This window comes from Micromys minutus, assembly GCF_963924665.1.
Source record: "Micromys minutus genome assembly, chromosome: 13".
In the NCBI taxonomy this organism is placed as follows: domain Eukaryota; kingdom Metazoa; phylum Chordata; class Mammalia; order Rodentia; family Muridae; genus Micromys; species Micromys minutus.
Window position 1 is genome coordinate 10,846,425 of NC_137982.1, and position 19,654 is coordinate 10,866,078.

The 19,654-nt window shown below is 43.0% G+C and overlaps 1 protein-coding gene across 1 annotated transcript in view; it reads right to left on the bottom strand.

The window, feature by feature from the left end:
- The window catches only part of C5 (complement C5), a gene marked incomplete at both ends in the record, with an annotated part of 69,653 nt that extends 66,809 nt beyond the window's left edge, over positions 1 to 2,844 (bottom strand). The window contains one exon of the mRNA XM_080927142.1: positions 2,780 to 2,844. Within this exon, the coding sequence (XP_080783268.1) occupies positions 2,780 to 2,844 (65 nt within the window). The remainder of the gene's footprint in view (positions 1 to 2,779) is intronic.
- Between the last annotated feature and the right edge of the window lie 16,810 nt (positions 2,845 to 19,654).

Below are 19,654 nucleotides of genomic sequence, written 5' to 3' on the forward strand. Positions count from 1 at the left end.
ACTAGGACATTTTTAAAGTCTTAAAAATCACTAGATTTTAGTAATGAAGATGTTAGTTTGTTACGGATTAGGATCTTTAAATAAATCTAGCCTGAACTTGAATGGTCCTAACCTGATCAAGAGTTTTGAAATCGGGCTGGAGAGCTGGCTCGGTGGTTAAGAGCACAGGTTGCTCTTCCAAAGGTCATGAGTTCAATTCTCAGCACCCACATGGTGGCTCACAACCATCTGTAATGGGATCTGATGCCCTCTTCTGGTGTGTTAAGGACAGTGCGATCATAGACGTGTGTCATATACATAAAAATAAATAAATCGTTAAAAAAAGTTTTGAAATCAGGAAAATTTCAAACCCAACATCTTCCAGCTTACACACACACACACACACACACACACACATTCATACACACAAAATCTTTTAAGCTGGCTGCAAGCTCTCGAGAAGGCTCAGATGGTAATAAGGGTGGTCAACAACTGATAGGCTGAGTTTGATCCCAGGGGCCCGCATGGTGGAAGGAGAGACTCTTAGGTGTCCTCTGAGTTCCACACGTCTGCTGTGTAACGTGCATGCCTACACCTCCCCCGTACACACATACACAATTAAGTACATAAATGTGTTGAAGCCCTGGCTGCAGAACTTTCCACATCAGCTGGTCTATAAGGATGCAGCAGCCTGTGCACAGGGAGAAAGTCCATCTTGCACACTTTTTTCAAACTCCCAGAAGCTCAGGCCCTTGAGCTCGCATAGACAGGGATCTTACTTGGGTTGTTTCTATTTTTCTGCACTCATCTGCACAGCATCCCCCCATTTCTATTTGCAGACGACCTTTGTAAGAGAGCCTTTCCTGGATTTGCTTTAAAACAGTGGCCCCTTGGCTACTGTTCACTTTTTCTTCATAATACTAAAGCTACCTAGCTTTACTTATTCATTCTTTCATTGGATCATTCATTCATTCTTTCTTTGCTTCTTCATCTAGAATGCAAGCTCTTCTCCCGCCTAAAAAGTCTATTACAAGGAAGTTGTTCAAGGAGTCATCTTTCTTGGACTGAAAAATGTCTCAAGGCTGAATAAAGCACATCTGGCCAGTTGTGTCTACGGAGATTGTTTTCAGGGAGAATTAATTAACTAGGGACTGACATCCACATACCTTCAATGTGGATAATGACAACAGCCCATCGGCCAAGGGATCACATGCAAAGGAGGGGGGTGGTCTCTTGAGTGCAAGCATCCTTTCTCTACCTCTGAGCTGCCCTAGCAGGAACTACCCTGTCTGTCACACCCTTCCAGTAAGTGACGGCTAAAACCTCTGAAATCTTTGTGAACTAAAATATTCTTTTAAATTGCTTATGTCCAGTATTTTGTCTCAATTGTAAGAAAGCTAGCCAGAATGAGGTTGAAAATTTTTGCTGAATCACCAAGCGAAATGGCGTGCTCACTAACCACTGTGCTGTAAATGGCGTGCTCTCTCGTGTTCTCAGGGAAAGAGGAGATACTTTGTGCAAGGACAATGCAGTAGAGTAGGAAGATTCACTCAGGACACAAATCACAAGGGCCTGAGTTCTGGTGTTTAATCTTGATCTCCTAGAGCTTGTCTGTCAAAAATGAATAAATAAAATGGGCTAAGGTAATGGGGCGACTGTGGCCTTGCAATAAAATCTCAGAGCAGACATGGTGCAGCTTGCTTGTGGCTTCCGCTTAGGTTGTCTTTACTTTTGCCTTTCTACAGATGCATTTCTGCTGAAGTAAAGGAGGAACTGAAGCAGTAACAGGAGATTTCGTAAAAATCCTCTCTCTGTGTCAGGATAACCTTTGACCAGTCACTTTCCCTGTCTGGGTCTGTCATCATATGTGGACTGAGCGGGCTCAGCAGATTAGCAAACTCCCGTCATACCAGCTAGCCAGGGGACTGTGTCAGAGACTTATGAGGGCATATGATTTGAGACCAGCTTGGACAGCACAACAAAACCTCATCTTTAGATAGATTAGATACATAGATAAATCAATAGATAGATAGATAGATAGATAGATAGATAGATAGATAGATAGATACATAGATAAATCAATAGATAGATAGATAGATAGATACATACATACATACATAGATAAATATATGGATAGATAGATGATAGATACATAGATACATAAATAGATACACATATAGATACATAGATAGATACATAAATATATAGATAGATAGATTCAGTAAGATAATGTTCATTTAACTTCCAATACTAAGATATTTGTACATACGACAATCACTATTTAAAAGGACAATTTTGGTAACAAGGACAAGTTGGGTCATGAATGTAGAAGTAATTGCCACCACAGTTTTGAATTTGATCCCTTAGATGAGAACGCTGCAGAACCCACTGTAAAGTGATCTGAGGCATCATTAATCAAATGTCTGGTCATTAACAATTTGATTTATAAGCCTGCCAGATTCAAGTTAGTCTGGCTTAACTGCACTTAGACCCAGAACAGCACAAACTGAGCATCAAGGACAGGTCAGTAATGAATGCCAAGAAATTTGATTATCTTGTTTTCACTTTCTGATGAATAGGAAAACGAATAGCCCTTTCTGTCATTTTTACAGGTGGCTGTCCCACAGGAACGGTCACACCGCTACCCCTCAGCAAGTCAGTCCACTTCCACAACTTTCCCATGTGAGGCCCTTCATTTCCTACCTACGGTGATTTTCACGTTCGCACAACCTGCTGAGCCTCCTTTACACTCACCACAGCTAAGGTGCCCAGGAAAGTGAAGATGGCTCGTTTTACTTACGTTTGTTCCTGTCCCCAAGTCTTGCCCAGGAAAATTAAAAGGCAAAGTATTCCCCAAACACCCATGGCTGGAAGCGGCATAAACCCATGGGCATGACCTTCCTGTCGCCACCTTTCTTTTAAATAAACGGAGTTTGAAGAATTTGGGTAAATTAGTTCTCCGGTTAATTATTAATGTCAGAGAAAAAGAACTTTAAGTGGGAAAAACTAAACTCAGAAATGAGCAAGAGAGGGTGTGTTAATGAACATAAAATGGGTCTTAACATCCTATTGTGCCCACTAACAAAGACAGGGGCGCTTAGCGCTAATGTAAACCCGAGGACTTATCTTTATGGGTTAAAGGACTTTAACCTGGGTGCTTGCTCTGGGAAGACAGGCTCAGTGCCAGGAGCCAGGAATCGCTTTGCCTCTGCCTTTCTTATGCCACCTTCAAGGTGGTTCATGCCACCTTCAGAATTGCTTCTGGTACCTTCCATTTGCTCCTGAGATTGACGGGAGACCCACTTAGATTTCATTTTAAATGGATGGTTTTGGAACGAATGAGTCTGACTTAGAGAAATGATAGTAACATCCCCCATAATAGTCAAAGGGTGACTTGGTCTGCAGAGGGGTCCACACTAATCTAGAGAAGAACCGGGACCCTGGATGGGCAAAGGTCGTGGGTGGATGGAAACCCTGGGGGGATGCTCACGTCATGTCCTAAGCAGACACTTGGTGCTTAAGAGGGGATGTGTGTCTGTCTGTAAATTCACATGTCACTCATCCAAAGTTCTCATGCAATCAGTAACAGAATGTTTTATTTGAAGTATTTATACTTTTCAGTGAGGGTTTCAACAGCTTAAATACAAGAACTCAATATGAATAAAACTCAATCATATTTCCCACGGCAGTTTGTTTTCTTTCTTTCTTTTTAAAAATTTTGGTGTTCAGAGACAGGGTTTCTCTACGCAGCCCTGGCTGTCCTTGGATTTACTGTATAGACCAGGAGGGCCTCAAACTCCTAGATATCTGCCTCCTCTGCTTTCCAAGTGCTGGAATTAGGAGCATGCACTTTTAGACCTCACAACATCTGATCTTCATAAATCATTGATAATGAAGTAAAATTAAGCAAAAAGTAACTTATATATTTTTAATTAAATTTATTTTTATGTTTTATGCTCATTAGAAATTGTATTTATATCTTCCTTTTGTTAGTGTTCATTTGCACATTGGTATATAGTCTATGTTGTATTTTAAGGTAACAAAAGAAATGTCCAGGGCCAGAGGTGTATTCCCTTGGTAGAGGGCCTGTATGGCATGCTCAGCCCTGGATGGCTCCCTGGCCTTGCATGAATATCAGGTATGGTAGTGTGCACCTGTGAGCACAGCACTCAGGAGGTAGAGGCAGGAAGATCAGAAGTTCTAGGTCACCCTTGCCAATATAGTGGGTCTGAGGCCAAGCTGGGCAACATGAGACCTGTCTTTGACAATGACAATGATGATGATGATGATGATGATGATAATAATAATAATAATAATAGCAATAAGGAGATGTTTAAACATAGTCCTAGAAGCCAGGTGTTTTGGGTAACTTTTCAATAACATTCTTTCCTTTAAATTAATAAGTTTTTATTTACCAGCACTTTAATACTAAGTTTATTAAAAGAAAAAGGAGTAGCAAGAAAAATTGCATACACTGTTTCACAGTGGTATTCTTTTATACCTATCACTGAAGTGGAAAAAGAAACCTGCCTCTATTATTTGACTATCTGGCTCATTTATTTCAAAAGAAAACCTGTAAAATGATTAAGCTGGGTTGCAAAAGATGGGTCAAGTTAAAACAAACAGGACATTTGTGGTCATTTTCGGGAAACAAAACTTGAGTGAAGGAATGCCCAGTTAATGTACTTAATAGTGATACTTCCAGTGAAAGGAAAGGTGAGCCTTTTGTACTTCAAGGGCAAGTACTAGTGAGCAGTACTTTCAAAACACCTGGAGAAATTAACAAGTGACGGTTCTCAACAATTCATAACTTCTCAACTGTTTAACCCAAACTGCTTAAACCTAGCTGTCTTCTTAAACAGAGTTCAAAGACAGGCGCCCATCGTATTTTAATATGTGACCTTTGCACAGGTATTTGAGAGTGGGTGGCTGACTCTTATTTCGTACAAATATTGCAGCAGGCAGATGCTCAACTCTGCCAGAACCCCCTTTCCTCTCCAAGTTGTTTGAGTCATGATGCTTGTCACAGCAATAGCAACCCCAAATAAGACAACCTAGTCCTCAAAGCCCCCCTCAGTCTGGGTCCTTCTTGGGTCCCCTGTATCCATGTTCCCGTTCTTCATTGCTTATTAAGTGACTGTGATGTGAAGGGTCTGCTGTTGGGTCAGGATTTTGTGTGAACACTCTTTAAGCAGTGACTTCACAACTGTTTAGCCAAAAGAAAAGGTCTAGAACACAATTATTAACACGAATCACAATCTTCCTTTCCACCAATGAGAAAAGGCCTTACTCTATGAGTTTCAAAACCAAGTAACTTTCAGTGGACCATTCTGACCTAGGCTGCCTGCTGCCTGACTAGTGTGGAAGAGCCGGCAAGGTCTGCATGTGCCCCACAGAGTGCATACTCCGGAGCCCGAGGACAACCAGAGAAAGAGAAACGGAATACTTACTTTAAATGGAGACCAGACAATGTTGTAAGATTAATTTACCAGTGGTAGGCTAGCACAAAGGGTCATCCCTCAGCCTGATTTGGTCTCAAATCTAGTCCCATGCCTCAATACTTTTATCCTTAACTGATTTGTTGTAGGGAGCCGTTTGTGCTGCACCCAAACATGGCGCCGGCTTCCCGCCGAGAACTCAGCAAACAGAGCTGTTGCCCAGCCAAGAGACTTAATGCGCATGCGCCACATGTCATAGCCCGCTCTCGGGGCATACTATTGAGTTACTGGAGGGCGCACCAATCAGGTAGCGACACGAGTCTCCTAGGCATATATAGCAGTGCATTTCTCCCCCACGGGGGAGGAAGATAGTGGAGAGATTGCGGGAGACCCCACGTGGAGGGATGGCGGAGAGGTACCACGTGGAGAGAGACCCGATAGGAGAGATTGCGGGAGGTCCCACGTGGAGAGAGAGTGGACAGAGAGATCGCACGTGGGAGACTGCACGTGAGAGGTCGCCTAGACAGTAGAACCCGGTAGGGAGTCCCCGGCTCAGAGAGAAGTTTCCTGCTCAAGAAGTCCCCTGCTCAGAGTGCTGTACAATAAAGGTTATCCGCAGAAGAATCTGTTTGTTTGTTGCACGCCTGTTCCTACCGGCGGGAAGCGTGGGCGCGTGACAATTTGTGCCCAAATGTATGTCTTCAGAAATACATGAATTCCCTCTCTCTACAAGCACGGAAGAGCCCAGCACAATCACGGTCTTGAGTGCTTTCCCCAAACAACAATATTGTAAACCATTTTGTACCTCTTCTTACGCAGTTGCCTTGGTGTGGGGTGCATGATTATTTAAGTTGAATTAAAAGACATTTGGTTTTGAAAAAAACGTTCACTAAAACAACTCTGGGTAAACAAGATTGGGGCAGCCCCACTATCTGCCTATTCCCCTTCATATGCATCTCAGCATCCCATGGAGAAGGCTGCATGGGACCTCTGGGACCCCGGCACATGGCGTTTAAGCCAATGCTGTAAACCACTAAGCAATTCCTTTCAAGTGCTCTTTATTCATTGTATTCCTGTTACTCAAGCCAACACCAGGTTAAGGTTTTTGGATTGTTCAGACTAAGACAAACTCATTTGTTATAGTTTTAATCTAAAAACTCCATGCAAGGTCTATTACTAAAACCTTCTTCCAGAGGGTCCTGGCTAAACAAAATGGGTCACAAAACAAACCCAAAGTCAGGTAGGGATGAACAAGAGAGAGACACGAGACAGTGAGAGAAGGGTAATCAGAATACGATGTATAAATGTATAATGTCAAATAATGTGGGGCGCTGCCTGCACATTCTCCATTACAAGGTGGCGCTGACATCCGGCTGGAGTTAGCAGTAAACAAGTCATGTGCGCACATGCTGGGTAACTTTCCACTCCTTGAGCTCTGCCTCTCCGGTGGCGTCATAGGGCCTGATGAGTTTCAACCAATCAGGGGGCTCCACGTCCAAGGCGAGGACTGATCCCTTTATAAGGGGATGGGCTAGATAGTTCGAGGTCTTCGTCTAAACGTGTTGCAAGCTTATGCTCTGCCTCTCGAGAGCATTAAAGATTACTGCAGAAGAATCCTATTTCGTGTGCCGCGTCGTTCTTGCTGGCGAGACGGTTGCGCAGGACAAAATAACAAAATTAATAATGAATAAAAGGAAATATCTTGTAGGACTAAGGAAACTAAAATATCATATTCCTCAGAGCGGTGCTTCTGGGAGGCCGGGGGACCACTGCTCACTCAACTGCTGTTTTGTAAGACATAATTATCCTATGGAGCGACAGAGGCAGCTCCTGAGAATTGAATTATTCTAAATTGAGACTTGAGAATCATGCTATGTTCACGGCCATCCTGGAAGTTTTGACTCTGTTACCTTGCCTCAGCTTCCCCAGTGCTGGGATTGCAGACAGGTGATACCACGTGTGCCTGCCATGAAACCCTTACAATGTTAGGTTTAGCTGGACTTTCCAGATGCTTGGGTTATGCCCTTAAGGAAGACCGTATTTCTTCATTTCTCCTCTCTGTCACGAGTAGTCTGGCTCTTCTCCATCTCTGTTTTCCATCATGATAAGCTAAGTCCTCTTCATACCCAAGCCGGAAAGCCATGTGTCTGCCTCAAAGATCCCTCAAACTATGGGTCCATTCAACCCTTTTCTGTTTATGAATTGATTAGGTCAGTGATTTGTTCTAGTGATGGAAGCAGAGACACTGATTTCTTTCCTCCTTGTGCACAAGACACACTAACTTTATGGCAAGTTAAAACCCCTCTTCCATAAACAAATAAAACAAGACAGCATGAAAGTTCCCTCTCCCAGATGCCTTGGACTGTCAATACCAACCCCCAACACCACTTGTTCCTTACAATATACATCACTATCCACACCCAAGACGTCAGTAGCCCAGCATCTTACCCAGAGTTTAGCACGTAGCAAAACAATGAAGAGAGGATGCTGTGTAGGCAAACTCTCTAAAGCACACACCTGAAAACCTTCACACACTTTCTAAAGAGAAGGGCATAGGAATATTCCCTAAGACATTATTTGTAATTTCAAAGATAAGGTTGTAACCCCAGAATAGAATGATAAGAAGTCACTAGAACATCCACGAAACAGTATGCAGTGTTGCATGGACCGTGCTTCGAAATGACACAAAAACCATGATAACATTCTGTATGTTTGATAGCACACAAAGGTAATGGCGTTGCCTGCCAGCATGTTGTTGGCAGTTATGTAAATACATGGTACAAATCCACTGCAGATGAGCCTATAGTTCAACGCCACACGGTAATTCAAGATTGATATAAAAAAAACCTACTTGCTGGAGTTCAGATCCAGCAGGTCAGGGATCTGAGGAGAAAACATGGAATTTGCAAGATGAAGATTCACAGACATCTCAGTGATGGAAAAAAAAAAAAAAACTCTAATTCTTATAGTGTATTGATGTTTTTATCCCTTATAAACGAGTCAAAACAAAAGTCAACATAGAAAAAGAAAAATTGCCTCATAGTCAAAACACACATTTTCAACCACACGTGGGCTTCTGAGGAACTTTGTTAAAAACAAAAGGAGAGAATTAGAGCTTGCTGCATCCACAAGACATCTGTGTGTCTTCACACCACAAACTGGACATTTCTTCCTTGGACCCCTGACCTGTTGGAACCAGACTCCTACAGCTGTTGCTCATGGTACCGGAAGTCACTGGGTTTGTGGGTATGGGTAGAACACAGAGCTGAGAAGAGGTGGAAAATAAGCCCCCAAGAGAGAACCAAGTGTTGATGACCTCAGTTGATATGGTTTTTAATAAGAAACAAGGGTCTCCAGTGGAGGGAGAGAAAAAGGCTCTGCCCACACTTTCTCTGTCTCCTATGGGCTTACTAACTCACCAGGACTATTCTGAGTGCTTTTGATTTCCTAATGACTCACGCCTCACCCGTTAACCTCTTTGGTTCCATGGATATACTTTTTATCCTCACAGTCTTACTTCTTGCTCAGTGTTAGCTCTTTGATCTAAATTGTATGGCTGGTTACTCATCTATTGGCTTGATGTAGTGGCCAGTCTCAGAGATAGCTCTTCCTGGACCCTACCTCCCAAGTATCTGTAGACTTGTGCCCCTCCCAAGATACCAGACTTGGGTCCATTTGACTGTGACAAAAGTAAAGATGTGTGACCTGTGACCTTGGTTCTAATTACATTCCTTCTCTGCATTGTCCATTCATGAACTAACTGCCTGTTCTAGGACGAGCCAGAAGCCATGTCATGAGGACACACAGGAGCCCTAGGAAGTCTCCTCAGATAGCTCAGTTGATAGAGCAATATCTAAAAAAGCCATGGAGTTGGAGGGTTTTCCTCCAAGCTAACCTTCTAATTCCCTGAGGTAAGATGTGACAGTCCCCCTTTAAGGCAATAAGAAATGATTCAATCTTCCAAAAATATGCACAATAGTTTGATCAAATATGATTTTAATACTGTTTTACTCAAAATCAACCCAAATTGTTGTTTCTTAATCAACAATATGCTTTTAATTCTGTATGCTAGCTTACAGAAGGCACACTAGGGATGAGATTTCCAAGCAAACAAGTAACTTTGATCAGCTGCACACTGGGAATGTTTAATAGAGTTCTCTAGAAATTCAAACCATGATCACATTTCTGCCTTTCCAAGACTCCATTTTGAAACAAAATCCCAACCAGGAAGCTGCTCCTCTAGTGTTGCTTTTCCAGTGTCACTCTTCCGGTGTCGCTCTTCCGGGGAGAGGGCTGGTGAAGAAGTGGGGAACGGTAATAGCCTGGGAAAACTCCAAGGCATTCAGAATATGAATTCTGGCTACACAAACACTCCCATGGTAGCAACCATTAGATGCTAGAGAAGGAAGAAATTCCCCTGCAGGGCTCAGAAGTCAAATTTAATATCATATGTCCCTCCTCCAGTTCTGGGCTCTGAAAAATTACAGTCATATAGCTTTCAAATGCAAATGGAAGTTTGGGTTTGCTTCTCCCACACTTCTCCCCCCCCCCCCCCCCCGATTATGCTTAAAATCTGGCCAGAGTAGAATGAGCTCTCGTCACCACAATCTTTCTCCAGACTGCCCTCTTCTGGTGTGAGCGCATCTTGAATCTGGTGGAATTTGTCCTCCAGTTACTAATTGGGGACAGTTTATGGGACCGCTAAGAAGGGGAGACTCAGTGTTCACTCTGGAACCCTTTACCCTCAACAGTTCACTTTGGAATTCCAAGCCGAGACGCTTGACTTTGTCGTGTGGAACGGGACACCCACATAGTCTCCAGAAAAGGTTAAGAGGCTAGTGTAACTAAGAAGCGCCGGAGGCTGTTCGAGGCTGCCGGAGCTGGTGCGGTGACTCCCACAGCCAGGCCTCAGCCTGCAGACACGGCTGGAGTCGCCCATGTAACCCTCCTCCATGTAATTCAACTCAGCCATGGAAGACAGGCCGTAGGATGCTCTTGAAATCACATCTTCTCTCTGCGTTTGTTGTTCTACTGATTCTTGAGTTATTCTGAGGATATAGCTGGTTCGCTTCCTTGCCCCGAGTAGGGCACCCATGGTACTTTAATGCCCCAGACACCCCCACAAGAGCAGTGTGAGGGTAAGTTTCAGTTTATCACATGGCCATTGCTTAGCCTAATGGATTTCTCCTGAGAATGGATCCCTGCTTCAGGCTTCCCTTCCAAAGAAGCAACCCAGACTTAAAAGATACAGACTATCCCAGGTCTGGTGGAAGCGATGTGGCTGCTCTGGAGATGATCTGGTTCAAACTGGGTCAGATGATGCCTGTACTAATCCTTCTTAGAGCAGATCTGAGATCCACCTGTAGACTAGAAATAAGCCACATGGGTCAGGACACTGTGAGGATATCCTGTCTTAGGCAAGGAAGCCATAAGGGTATCCCGTCTTAGGTGCCCTGCAGCCTGACTTAACTGCATATGTGGCTTCTGTTCAAGTTCAAGTTTTTAGATATATTAATGCTGTGGGTGGTAGGTGACTGCTCTCCTAGGGTCGTCTTGTCTTGTTTGTTTTCCCTCCTGACTCCAGTTCCAGGAGTACAGATAGGCACAGGCCTCACATAAATAATGGAGAACAAAACTGAAGCTTATCAGAGTGCCTAAATGGCACTGGACACTCAGAGGATTGCTGCCGGGTGACTGAGTCAGAGGACACACTGAAAGGCAGGCTTGAGGCAAGCTGCGTGCAGCCTGGAATTCTATGTAAGGAGTCTGGACTTCCTCTGTACGAATCAGGAAATGGAGCCAGACATTGGCCCTTGGAGATGCTACTATCTCTGTAGGACCAACTTATCTTTCTTGATCCATCCAGCCAGGGCACGCTATGCAAGTGACTAGAGGAATAGCCCTCTAGGGTAGAAGCATGTGCAATGTTAGATCAAACACTGACCCACAACAGCAACTTTTAAGGATGCTTGACTATGGCAGCCTTAGGTTTTCAGTGTGTGGAGTAGGGGTCTCACACTTTTGGAGTAACACAAGGCAGATGAATGGAATGGCCTGAGCTGGTGGCCATTCTGATGCAAGCAACACTGGACGTTTGTGCATATCTGACTGGGAACTGGAGAACAAGAATTAAACCGATGTTTGAGTTGTGAATCAAATCAAACAGGCTATCGCTGACCCCGACACGGGAAAATTCCTAACCAACAGTTAGGAATGTGGGAAAGGATCTACGTGACAGTTGGAAGAGCCGGTCAGTCCAGACAGGTTTCTGACCAATGGCGACAGGCAATCACCTGTGAGAACAGTGATATCCCTGCTTCAGCAGAGGACCAGCTGCTTTAGTTACTGAGGCCATTTAAGCTCCATTTCACAGGCACATGGGCCATAGATCAGCCCCTCTCCAGTGGGTCTCAGACTCCCAGCCACAGAAAGACAATTTATGCTCATGAACTTAAATTGTCAACGAGAAAAAGCCAACAAAGTGACTGAGGGGAGGAGCCTGACAAACCCTGTGGTTTAAAGTTCATCCTGTTACCAGAACCTGCGTGACTTAGGCCCCAAGTGTTGACATTTCTAAAAATGGCAGTTTTCAGAATCTGATTTCCTAGTCTTAGGCATGGTGTGGTTAGGTGGATGTGGTTGGCCACAGCATAATGTTCCAGTGCTGGCCTTGCATGCCTTTCCTTACAGTGTGCTAGGCAAGTGCTCAGCCGGAGAACCTCATTCCAACTTTTACTTTCATTTTCAGACAGTCTTACAGGTGATGCTATTTAAGGATGCTTCTATGGAATCGCTTCCATAAATCTTGGAGAATCCAGGAGGAACCTCGCCATATGAAACTGGAAATATCAGGGTCTCCTCTTAGGGATTTTAGTCTCACCGATAGAAGAATTTAAAAACACACTCCAGTGGGACCTTGACAGCAATGTGTTGCACTTAAGACAAAACAGAGCAGGCAAACTGGACATTCCACAGCTGTCTAGAGGAGACAGAGAAAAACTGCCATGCTGTTTCTGATAAGCAGGTAGCAGGCAGGCAGTGGTGGGAGGGTGTTTGAGCAAGGAAGCCCAGGGTTGGCGCCAGGGTCTGTCTGGCATCCACAAGAAAAGATAGAAGAGAAGGAAAGAAAAGAATAATTGTTTCTGAAGTGGGACTCAGAAGGGCAAACAGACTCAGCTAGACCTCATGACCACTTGTAAGGACTGCATTTGTAGTTGAGAGTAGGGCAGGAATTCTGGGAAGGAGAGAACATTACTTTAAAGTGGATCCCATTTCCTAAGAATGTCCACTTAAGCAAGGCCTGACCTGCCCAGTTGGATTAACTCTTAAGGGAAAAGACATGACTCTCTCCACCTAGGGATAAAATCTGTTCTTTACTATAGCCCCAAACTCTCCGTGTCAGCCTTGAACTGTCTATGTAATCCAAGCAGACCTTGAACTTGGGATCCCCTGCCTCAGCTTCCTGAGACGTTAGGATTACAGAGTTACACTGCTATACCCAGCACCATAAGATTGTTTTCTAAATTTTATATTGTGCATGTGAGTATCCTGTGTTTCCTACATATCTGTAAGTGCGGTGCTCACAGGGGTACAAACTGAAGTTGTGAGCTGCCACATGAGCACTAGGAACTAAACTAAGGTCCTTTGCAAGAGCAGTAGGTGCTCTTAGCCACTAAACCATTTCTCCAGTACCCACAGGATTGTTTTAAAAGACTTTTTTTTTAAACCAATGTAGTATTAATTGAACAAGATAATAGATTTCATTGTGATTTTCATATACCATTTGATTACATATTCTCCATCACTTCTCTTGTGGGAATTCCCTTTCCTGCAGAGCACCTTTTTCTTCCCAGACTATTCTCTTTTACCTTTATGTCTTTTTAATATTTCTGAATGTGTTGTTTTGAAGAAAAATGCCTCCCCATCAGATTATATATTTGAATGCTTGGTTCCAAGTTGGTGGAACTCTTTGGAAAGGATTAGGAGGTGTGGCCTTGTTGGAAAGAGGTATGTTATTAGGGGTGGCCTTGAGGTTTCAAAAGCTCATACCCTTCCCAGGTAGCTCTCTTTCTCTTTCTGGATTATGTTTGTGAATCAGAAAGCCCTGGAAGTTACCATTCACCATCACTACTGGATTTTTTGTTAGGAACATATATATTTTCTAGAGTATAAGAGATTGATAGTAGAGTTGCCTGGAGATTTGGCCAGAAATTCTAAGGATGCAGCTTTCCTGATTTTTTCACCCACATTAGGGTGGATCTTTATTAATTTATAACCCCAAAGAACTCTGCGGCTTGCCAAGCTAAACTTGAGTAGAATTGTTTCTTTGATCTGTCATGGATATTAAATCTGGGCGAGTAGATGTTTGTCCATGACTCTTTAGAAAGTCACACAATGGTGATGAACATGTTTTCAAGTACTTTTTGGTATTTGATTTTCTTTGGAAAGCAGCATCCGGCTGGGTAGTGGTGGTACATGCCTTTAATCCAGCACTCAGAAAACAGAGTCAGTTACATCTCTCAGTTTGATGCCAGCTTGGACTACAGAGTGAGTTCCAGGACAGCCAGGGTTACACAGAGAAACCCTGTCTTGAAAACCCAAAACAAAATAACAATAACAACAACAATAATAATAATAATAATAAAGCAACTAACTCATTTGCTCCTTTATTAGTTGGATTGTTTGGCATTTAATTTTTTAGCTCTTTATACATTCTGACCATAAATATTTTGTGAGATTAATGGATGACAAGGATTTTTCTCCTTTCTATATGCTGCCTCCTCAGCTTCTTTTTGGTGCATGTATATGTGTGTGATGTGTGTATGCATAGTGTGAACTATGCATTGAGTGTGGGAGTACACCTGCTTATGAACACACACACACACACACACACAAGCAGGACAGAGTAGAATGTTGGCTGCCTTCTATTGTGTTCTGCCTTGAGGCAGAAGCTCTCACTGAACTGGAAGCTGTTGGAATAATCTCCTTGGGTCCTGTGTAAAGGTTGTCTTTGTATTATCCAAATGTTGGTTTTTGTACCAGCAGAGTGCTGAACACTGACCAGACTTTGGTATTGTTATTTTTATGAAGCATCACCTGTCTCAGTATTTTGTAAGCATTCTTCTTCATCACCTTCTGATTGGCTTTAAAAAGAGTTGATGGCCTATAGCAGGAAATGAAAGGCAGGACTTCAGGGCAGAGACAGGAACCCAGAGAGAATCAGGCGGATGAAATTTGCCAGTTAGACACAGAGGAAGTCGGAAGTATGGGGACTGATTTGAAGGTAACAGGCCACATTGCAAAGATAGCTTAGTATAAACAGGTTATTAAGTTATTCAGGCTAGTTGGAGTCGAGACCTGTGTCATTATTGGGAAGCTGGCAGGTCCAGACAGTCTGTCAATAGTAAGGTTGACTTTTCCATGAGAGAGGATGGACAGTGGGATCCGCCACAGCTCCTAATGCTGGCATCTCAGGCATGTGTAACACACCTGGCTTTAAAAAAGGAAAAAAACAAAACAAAACAGAAACTACCTGTACCGGCTGGGTTTGTGTGTCAACTTGACACAGCTTGAATTATCACAGAGAAAGGAGCCTCAGTTGAGGAAATGCCTCCATGAGATCCAGCTGTAAGGCATTTTCTCAACTAGTGATCAAGGGGGGAGGGCCCAGTTCATTGTGGGTGGTGCCATCCCTGGGCTAGTGGTCCTGGGTTCTATAAGAAAGCAAGCTGAGCAAGCCATGAGAAGCAAGTCAGTAAGTGACATCCCTCCATGGCCTCTGCATCAGCTCCTGCTTCCTGACCTGCTTGAGTTCCAATCCTGACTTCCTTTGGTGATGAACAGCAATGTGGACGTGTAAGCTGAATAAACAAACCCTTTCCTCCCCATTTTGCTTCTTGGTTGTGATGTTTTGTGCAGGAATAGAAACCCTGACTAAGACACCACCCAAACTTGAGCACTAGAGATTTAGACCTAGGTCCTCATGCTTACAAAGTACATGCTTTTGCCCCTCACTGTCTCTCAAGCCTGCTGTGCAGCCTTTTCGTTTCTTGCAGGTTCATTGGCCAATGCTTGCTCTTGTTTTTTATTCAGAGAGTCCTTGCCTTTATCTAGACCTTAGAGTGTTTCCCCTACATTGTTCACTGGGGTTTCAAACGTTCAAGTCTGACTTGATTTCTGTACCATGTGAGAGACAGATCTAGTTTCATTCTTCTCCATGGCAAACTTCTTTTCCCATAGTGTTTGTCAAAGAGGCTGTCTTCTTCCAAGTATCGGTTGGAGCCTCTGTCTAGAGGTTGTAGCTTCGTGTGTCTATTTCTTTGTCCTCTATTTGATAGATCTACTGTATATCTGGCTTTGTACCAGTATCATGGTATTTGTGTTTGCTGTGACTCTGTAGTATAACTAAAAGTAAAGCCTTAAGATCTATGCAAAATAAATATAAGTCTCCATGATGTAGGTTAAATGTGTCTAATTCTCTTCTTTAGTTCCATTGCTTTCTGCTTCACTTTGGAGGTGGTAATTGTATGGATGTCAAATAAAGTGACTGCCTTTAACTTGAAGACAATGATTAATAAGAAAGGGAGAGGCTGAGTGCTTTAGACATGGGAACAAGGGTAAGATAGAATAGCACCCAGTTTTAAAGGATAATTCTATCTCTTAAAAGAGAGAAGAAAAGGCATGGGAATATTGGGGTAGGCAGAACAACAAGGGGATTAATGTTGGATAATTTGAGTTTCTTAGTATGAAGTATCACCTTCCACTAGGGATCACCAGGAGAGTGTAACTCTAGGAGACTTACCTTGGTCTAGTACGGTATACCAGGATGTATATGTGCAGGATGACGCCATCCACGAAAGGTCCTCCTGTTTTCTGATGGATCACAACAGTCCCTGGTGCACATACATGTGTGTTGTGTGCTTTATGCCAACCAATATGTAAAGTATTCACTCATTTGTCTTCAACTAATACATAGAGAATGTAAGACTCAAAGTGAGCCTTAGCTACCAGGAGACCTCCAAATGAGACTCGAGAATGGAGTTTGTTACAAAAGCAAGAAGTTTATTGTTCCAGTGTGCTGGGGTTATCCTGTACCCAGAGGAAAGGTGACTCCTTCTCTTTCTTTCATAAGTTTTTAATACAATTTTTGAGGGCAGATTATAGAAACAGAAACTAGGCACGTAATGATTGGTGGCCCTGGTGATCTTTACATTAATTGGCTGGGCAGAAAGGGGTGCTCAAGAATCTTCCATATCTCCAAATGGCCAGATAATTGGCTGCCCTTAAGGATCTTCCCTAAGGTCTGGTGAGAAGCTCCAAATTTGGGCTCTCTCTCTCTCTCTCTCTCTCTCTCTCTCTCTCTCTCTCTCTCTCTCTCTCTCTCATTGGAGGAAACAGCAATTAAAATTGTGGTATTTTATTGCTGTTAGACTCCAGAAGGGAAGCTTGAGAAAGTGGAAAAGTTATTAAAATTATATGAATTCAGCTTATTATGCAACAAAAGTCAGGTAACTACTTCTTTAAATAGTTTAGCAGGGTCTTCCTTATTACAGAGGCACATAGATGCTACCCATTTTATTGAAACACTTAAAGCAACAGATATTTATATACTTATGCATTGACAGGCTAGCATTTTACATATGATAACTGGCCTTATGTTTCATGATTATTTACATGTGAAATTATACCTACCATTATTAGGAAGCAAAAGCATTTTACAAAATCAAATTTTAGTAGAAACCTTTCCAAGATGTTGTATACAGTGCATTGCTTCATTCCACAAAGGATTTCAATACGAAAACAAATTTAACTCAGCACATGCCTTTAATCCCAGTACCAAGGAGGCAGAACTGAGTAGATCTCTGAGTTTGAAGCCAGTCTTCCAGAAAGCCAGAATGAGTTCCAGGGCAGCCAGGGAGAGTTACACAGAGGAATCCTGTCTCAGAACAAAGAAAAAAGGGAGAGAGAGAGGTGGGGAGGGAGAGAGAGAGAGGAAGGAAACAAAAAAGAAAAGAAAAGAAAAAATGTCAACTCAATTGATTGCATTTATTATCATGTTCTTGCTGCTACAGGAAATATGCTTTGAGTGTTGGTTCTAATTCAGCATGAGTGCTCTATGAGAAATAAACAGCAAAACACACAATGGGGGAGACTACACATAGAAAACATGTTATAGTAAAAATATCACTGGAATTAAATCTTGAATTTATTTATTGGTGCTAGAGATTAAGTGAGGGGCTTTGGTCAGCTAAGCATCTTTTCTTACCACCATCCCATCAAATCCTAAAAATCTATATACTATCTATACACCTTTGGGATATATTTATTCAATTATTCTACGGCAGATAAATCTAAACAACTAATAAATGAAGTCCCCCAAAGGCAAAAAAATTAAATGAAAGGACAAACACATAAAATAGACTTTAAAAGTTATATATGATAAGATGATGAAAATAATTGCAGAGAAAATAAAAATGAAAATGGGGAAGGAAACAAGTTTCCTAGGATGCAGAATTGGCCAAGGAGTATAAATTGGTAGCTAAGATCCAAGCAACATGGGAAATAATTTATCAATGAAAATTTCTCAGCACGGGTAACACTGTCTTATTGATTTAAATATCCTGATTACGATGCATATTTTTGCACAAGCACAGTATCAGTTTGGAGGCGCCCATACTCAGCTGGCACATTCACGATGATGTGGTGTAGTAGTTCCCGGTGTAGTGATGTGGTGTAGTTCCCGGTGTAGTTCCGGACATCTGGAGAGCGTGGCGGTGGCACACGGGAGTGTGTGCTGCTGTGTCCACAGCGCTCACAGGTTGGATGTCAGTGTTCCTGGTGGCAGCGAGAGGCCTGTGAGCAGCGCCTGCTGTGTTCTGGCACCTAGAGATGTGACGGAGAAATGCAGGAACAGTAGGCAGGACAATGAAGTTGTTCTGGTGAATTTATTTTTACAACTTGCTCTCACTTAGGAGACCAGTTGATTAATTACAGTTATGAAAGTGACCTCCATACAGCCAAGACTAGTTACTGTAAGGTTACACCTGTTTCATCAACTTCACAAGTGCACTTGCATACTAACACTTATATACATACACATATACCTATAGGCATACATATAGACAGACATATACATATATACATTTGATGGGTGGAGCAGAGCCCCAAAAGCCGTACTTTATTTCTTCTCCCTGGCAATTTATACCTTCTTAGACACCAAATAAATCCAAGGTTAGACTTAAGCCTCCTCTGCAGAAGCCAATAAAAATAATATTTATTCAATGTCATATTTGTTTTTAAATTAAATTTATTTATTTACTTTACATTCCAATATCAACCCTCCTCTCCTCCCAGTACCTCTTCATGCAGATCTCCCACCCTCTCCTTCGTTGTGAAACAGGATCCCCACTCTGGGTGTTACCCCCACACACATCAAGTCCTGCAGAACTAGGTGCATCCTCTCCCACTGAGGCCAGACGGTGGACCATTCAGAGGAAGAGGATCCACGGGCAGACAAGCAACAGATCCAGTCATTGGGGGACCCAAGTAAGCACCAAGCTGTTCCTATGGTACAGTATGTGCGGGGGGGCCTAGGTCCAGCCCACGCTTGTTCTTTGGTTGGCTCTGGGAACCCCAAGGGTCCAGGTTAGTTGGCTCTGTTGGTCTTCCCGTGGAGTTCTTGTCCTCTTCGGGTCCCTCAGTGCTTCTCCCAACTCTTCCATAAGACTCCCTGAGCTCCATCTAATGTTTGGCTGTGGGTCTCTGCATCTCTTTCTGTTGGCTGCTGGGTGGAGCCTCTCAGAGGACAGTTTATGCTAGGCTCAGTCTGCAAGCATAACAGAGTGTCATTAATAGTGGCGATTTGGGGGCAGTCATTTATTGTCCATACCCTCCTCTGTCTCTGCTTCATCTTTGTCCCGCACTTCTTATAGGCAGGACACATTTGGGGTCAAAGGTTTTGTGGGTGGGTTACTGTCTTTATCACTCCACTGAGAGTCCTGCCTGGCTAGGATCCATGATTCTCACTGCCAGGAGTCTCAGCTAGAGTCGTCCCCATTTGCCCCCTGGTCAAAGCCATCTTCCTAAGTATGCTCATTGGTTTTAATTTAAGAGCATCTGAGACATGTCCCAATGCTTTGTTTCCTAGAATCACCTTGAAGCTCTTGAAGTCCATTGGATGATAGGAAGAGGTTACTGTGAATACAGTTTGTTCCAAATATTCCCTAAAAATAGTTGAT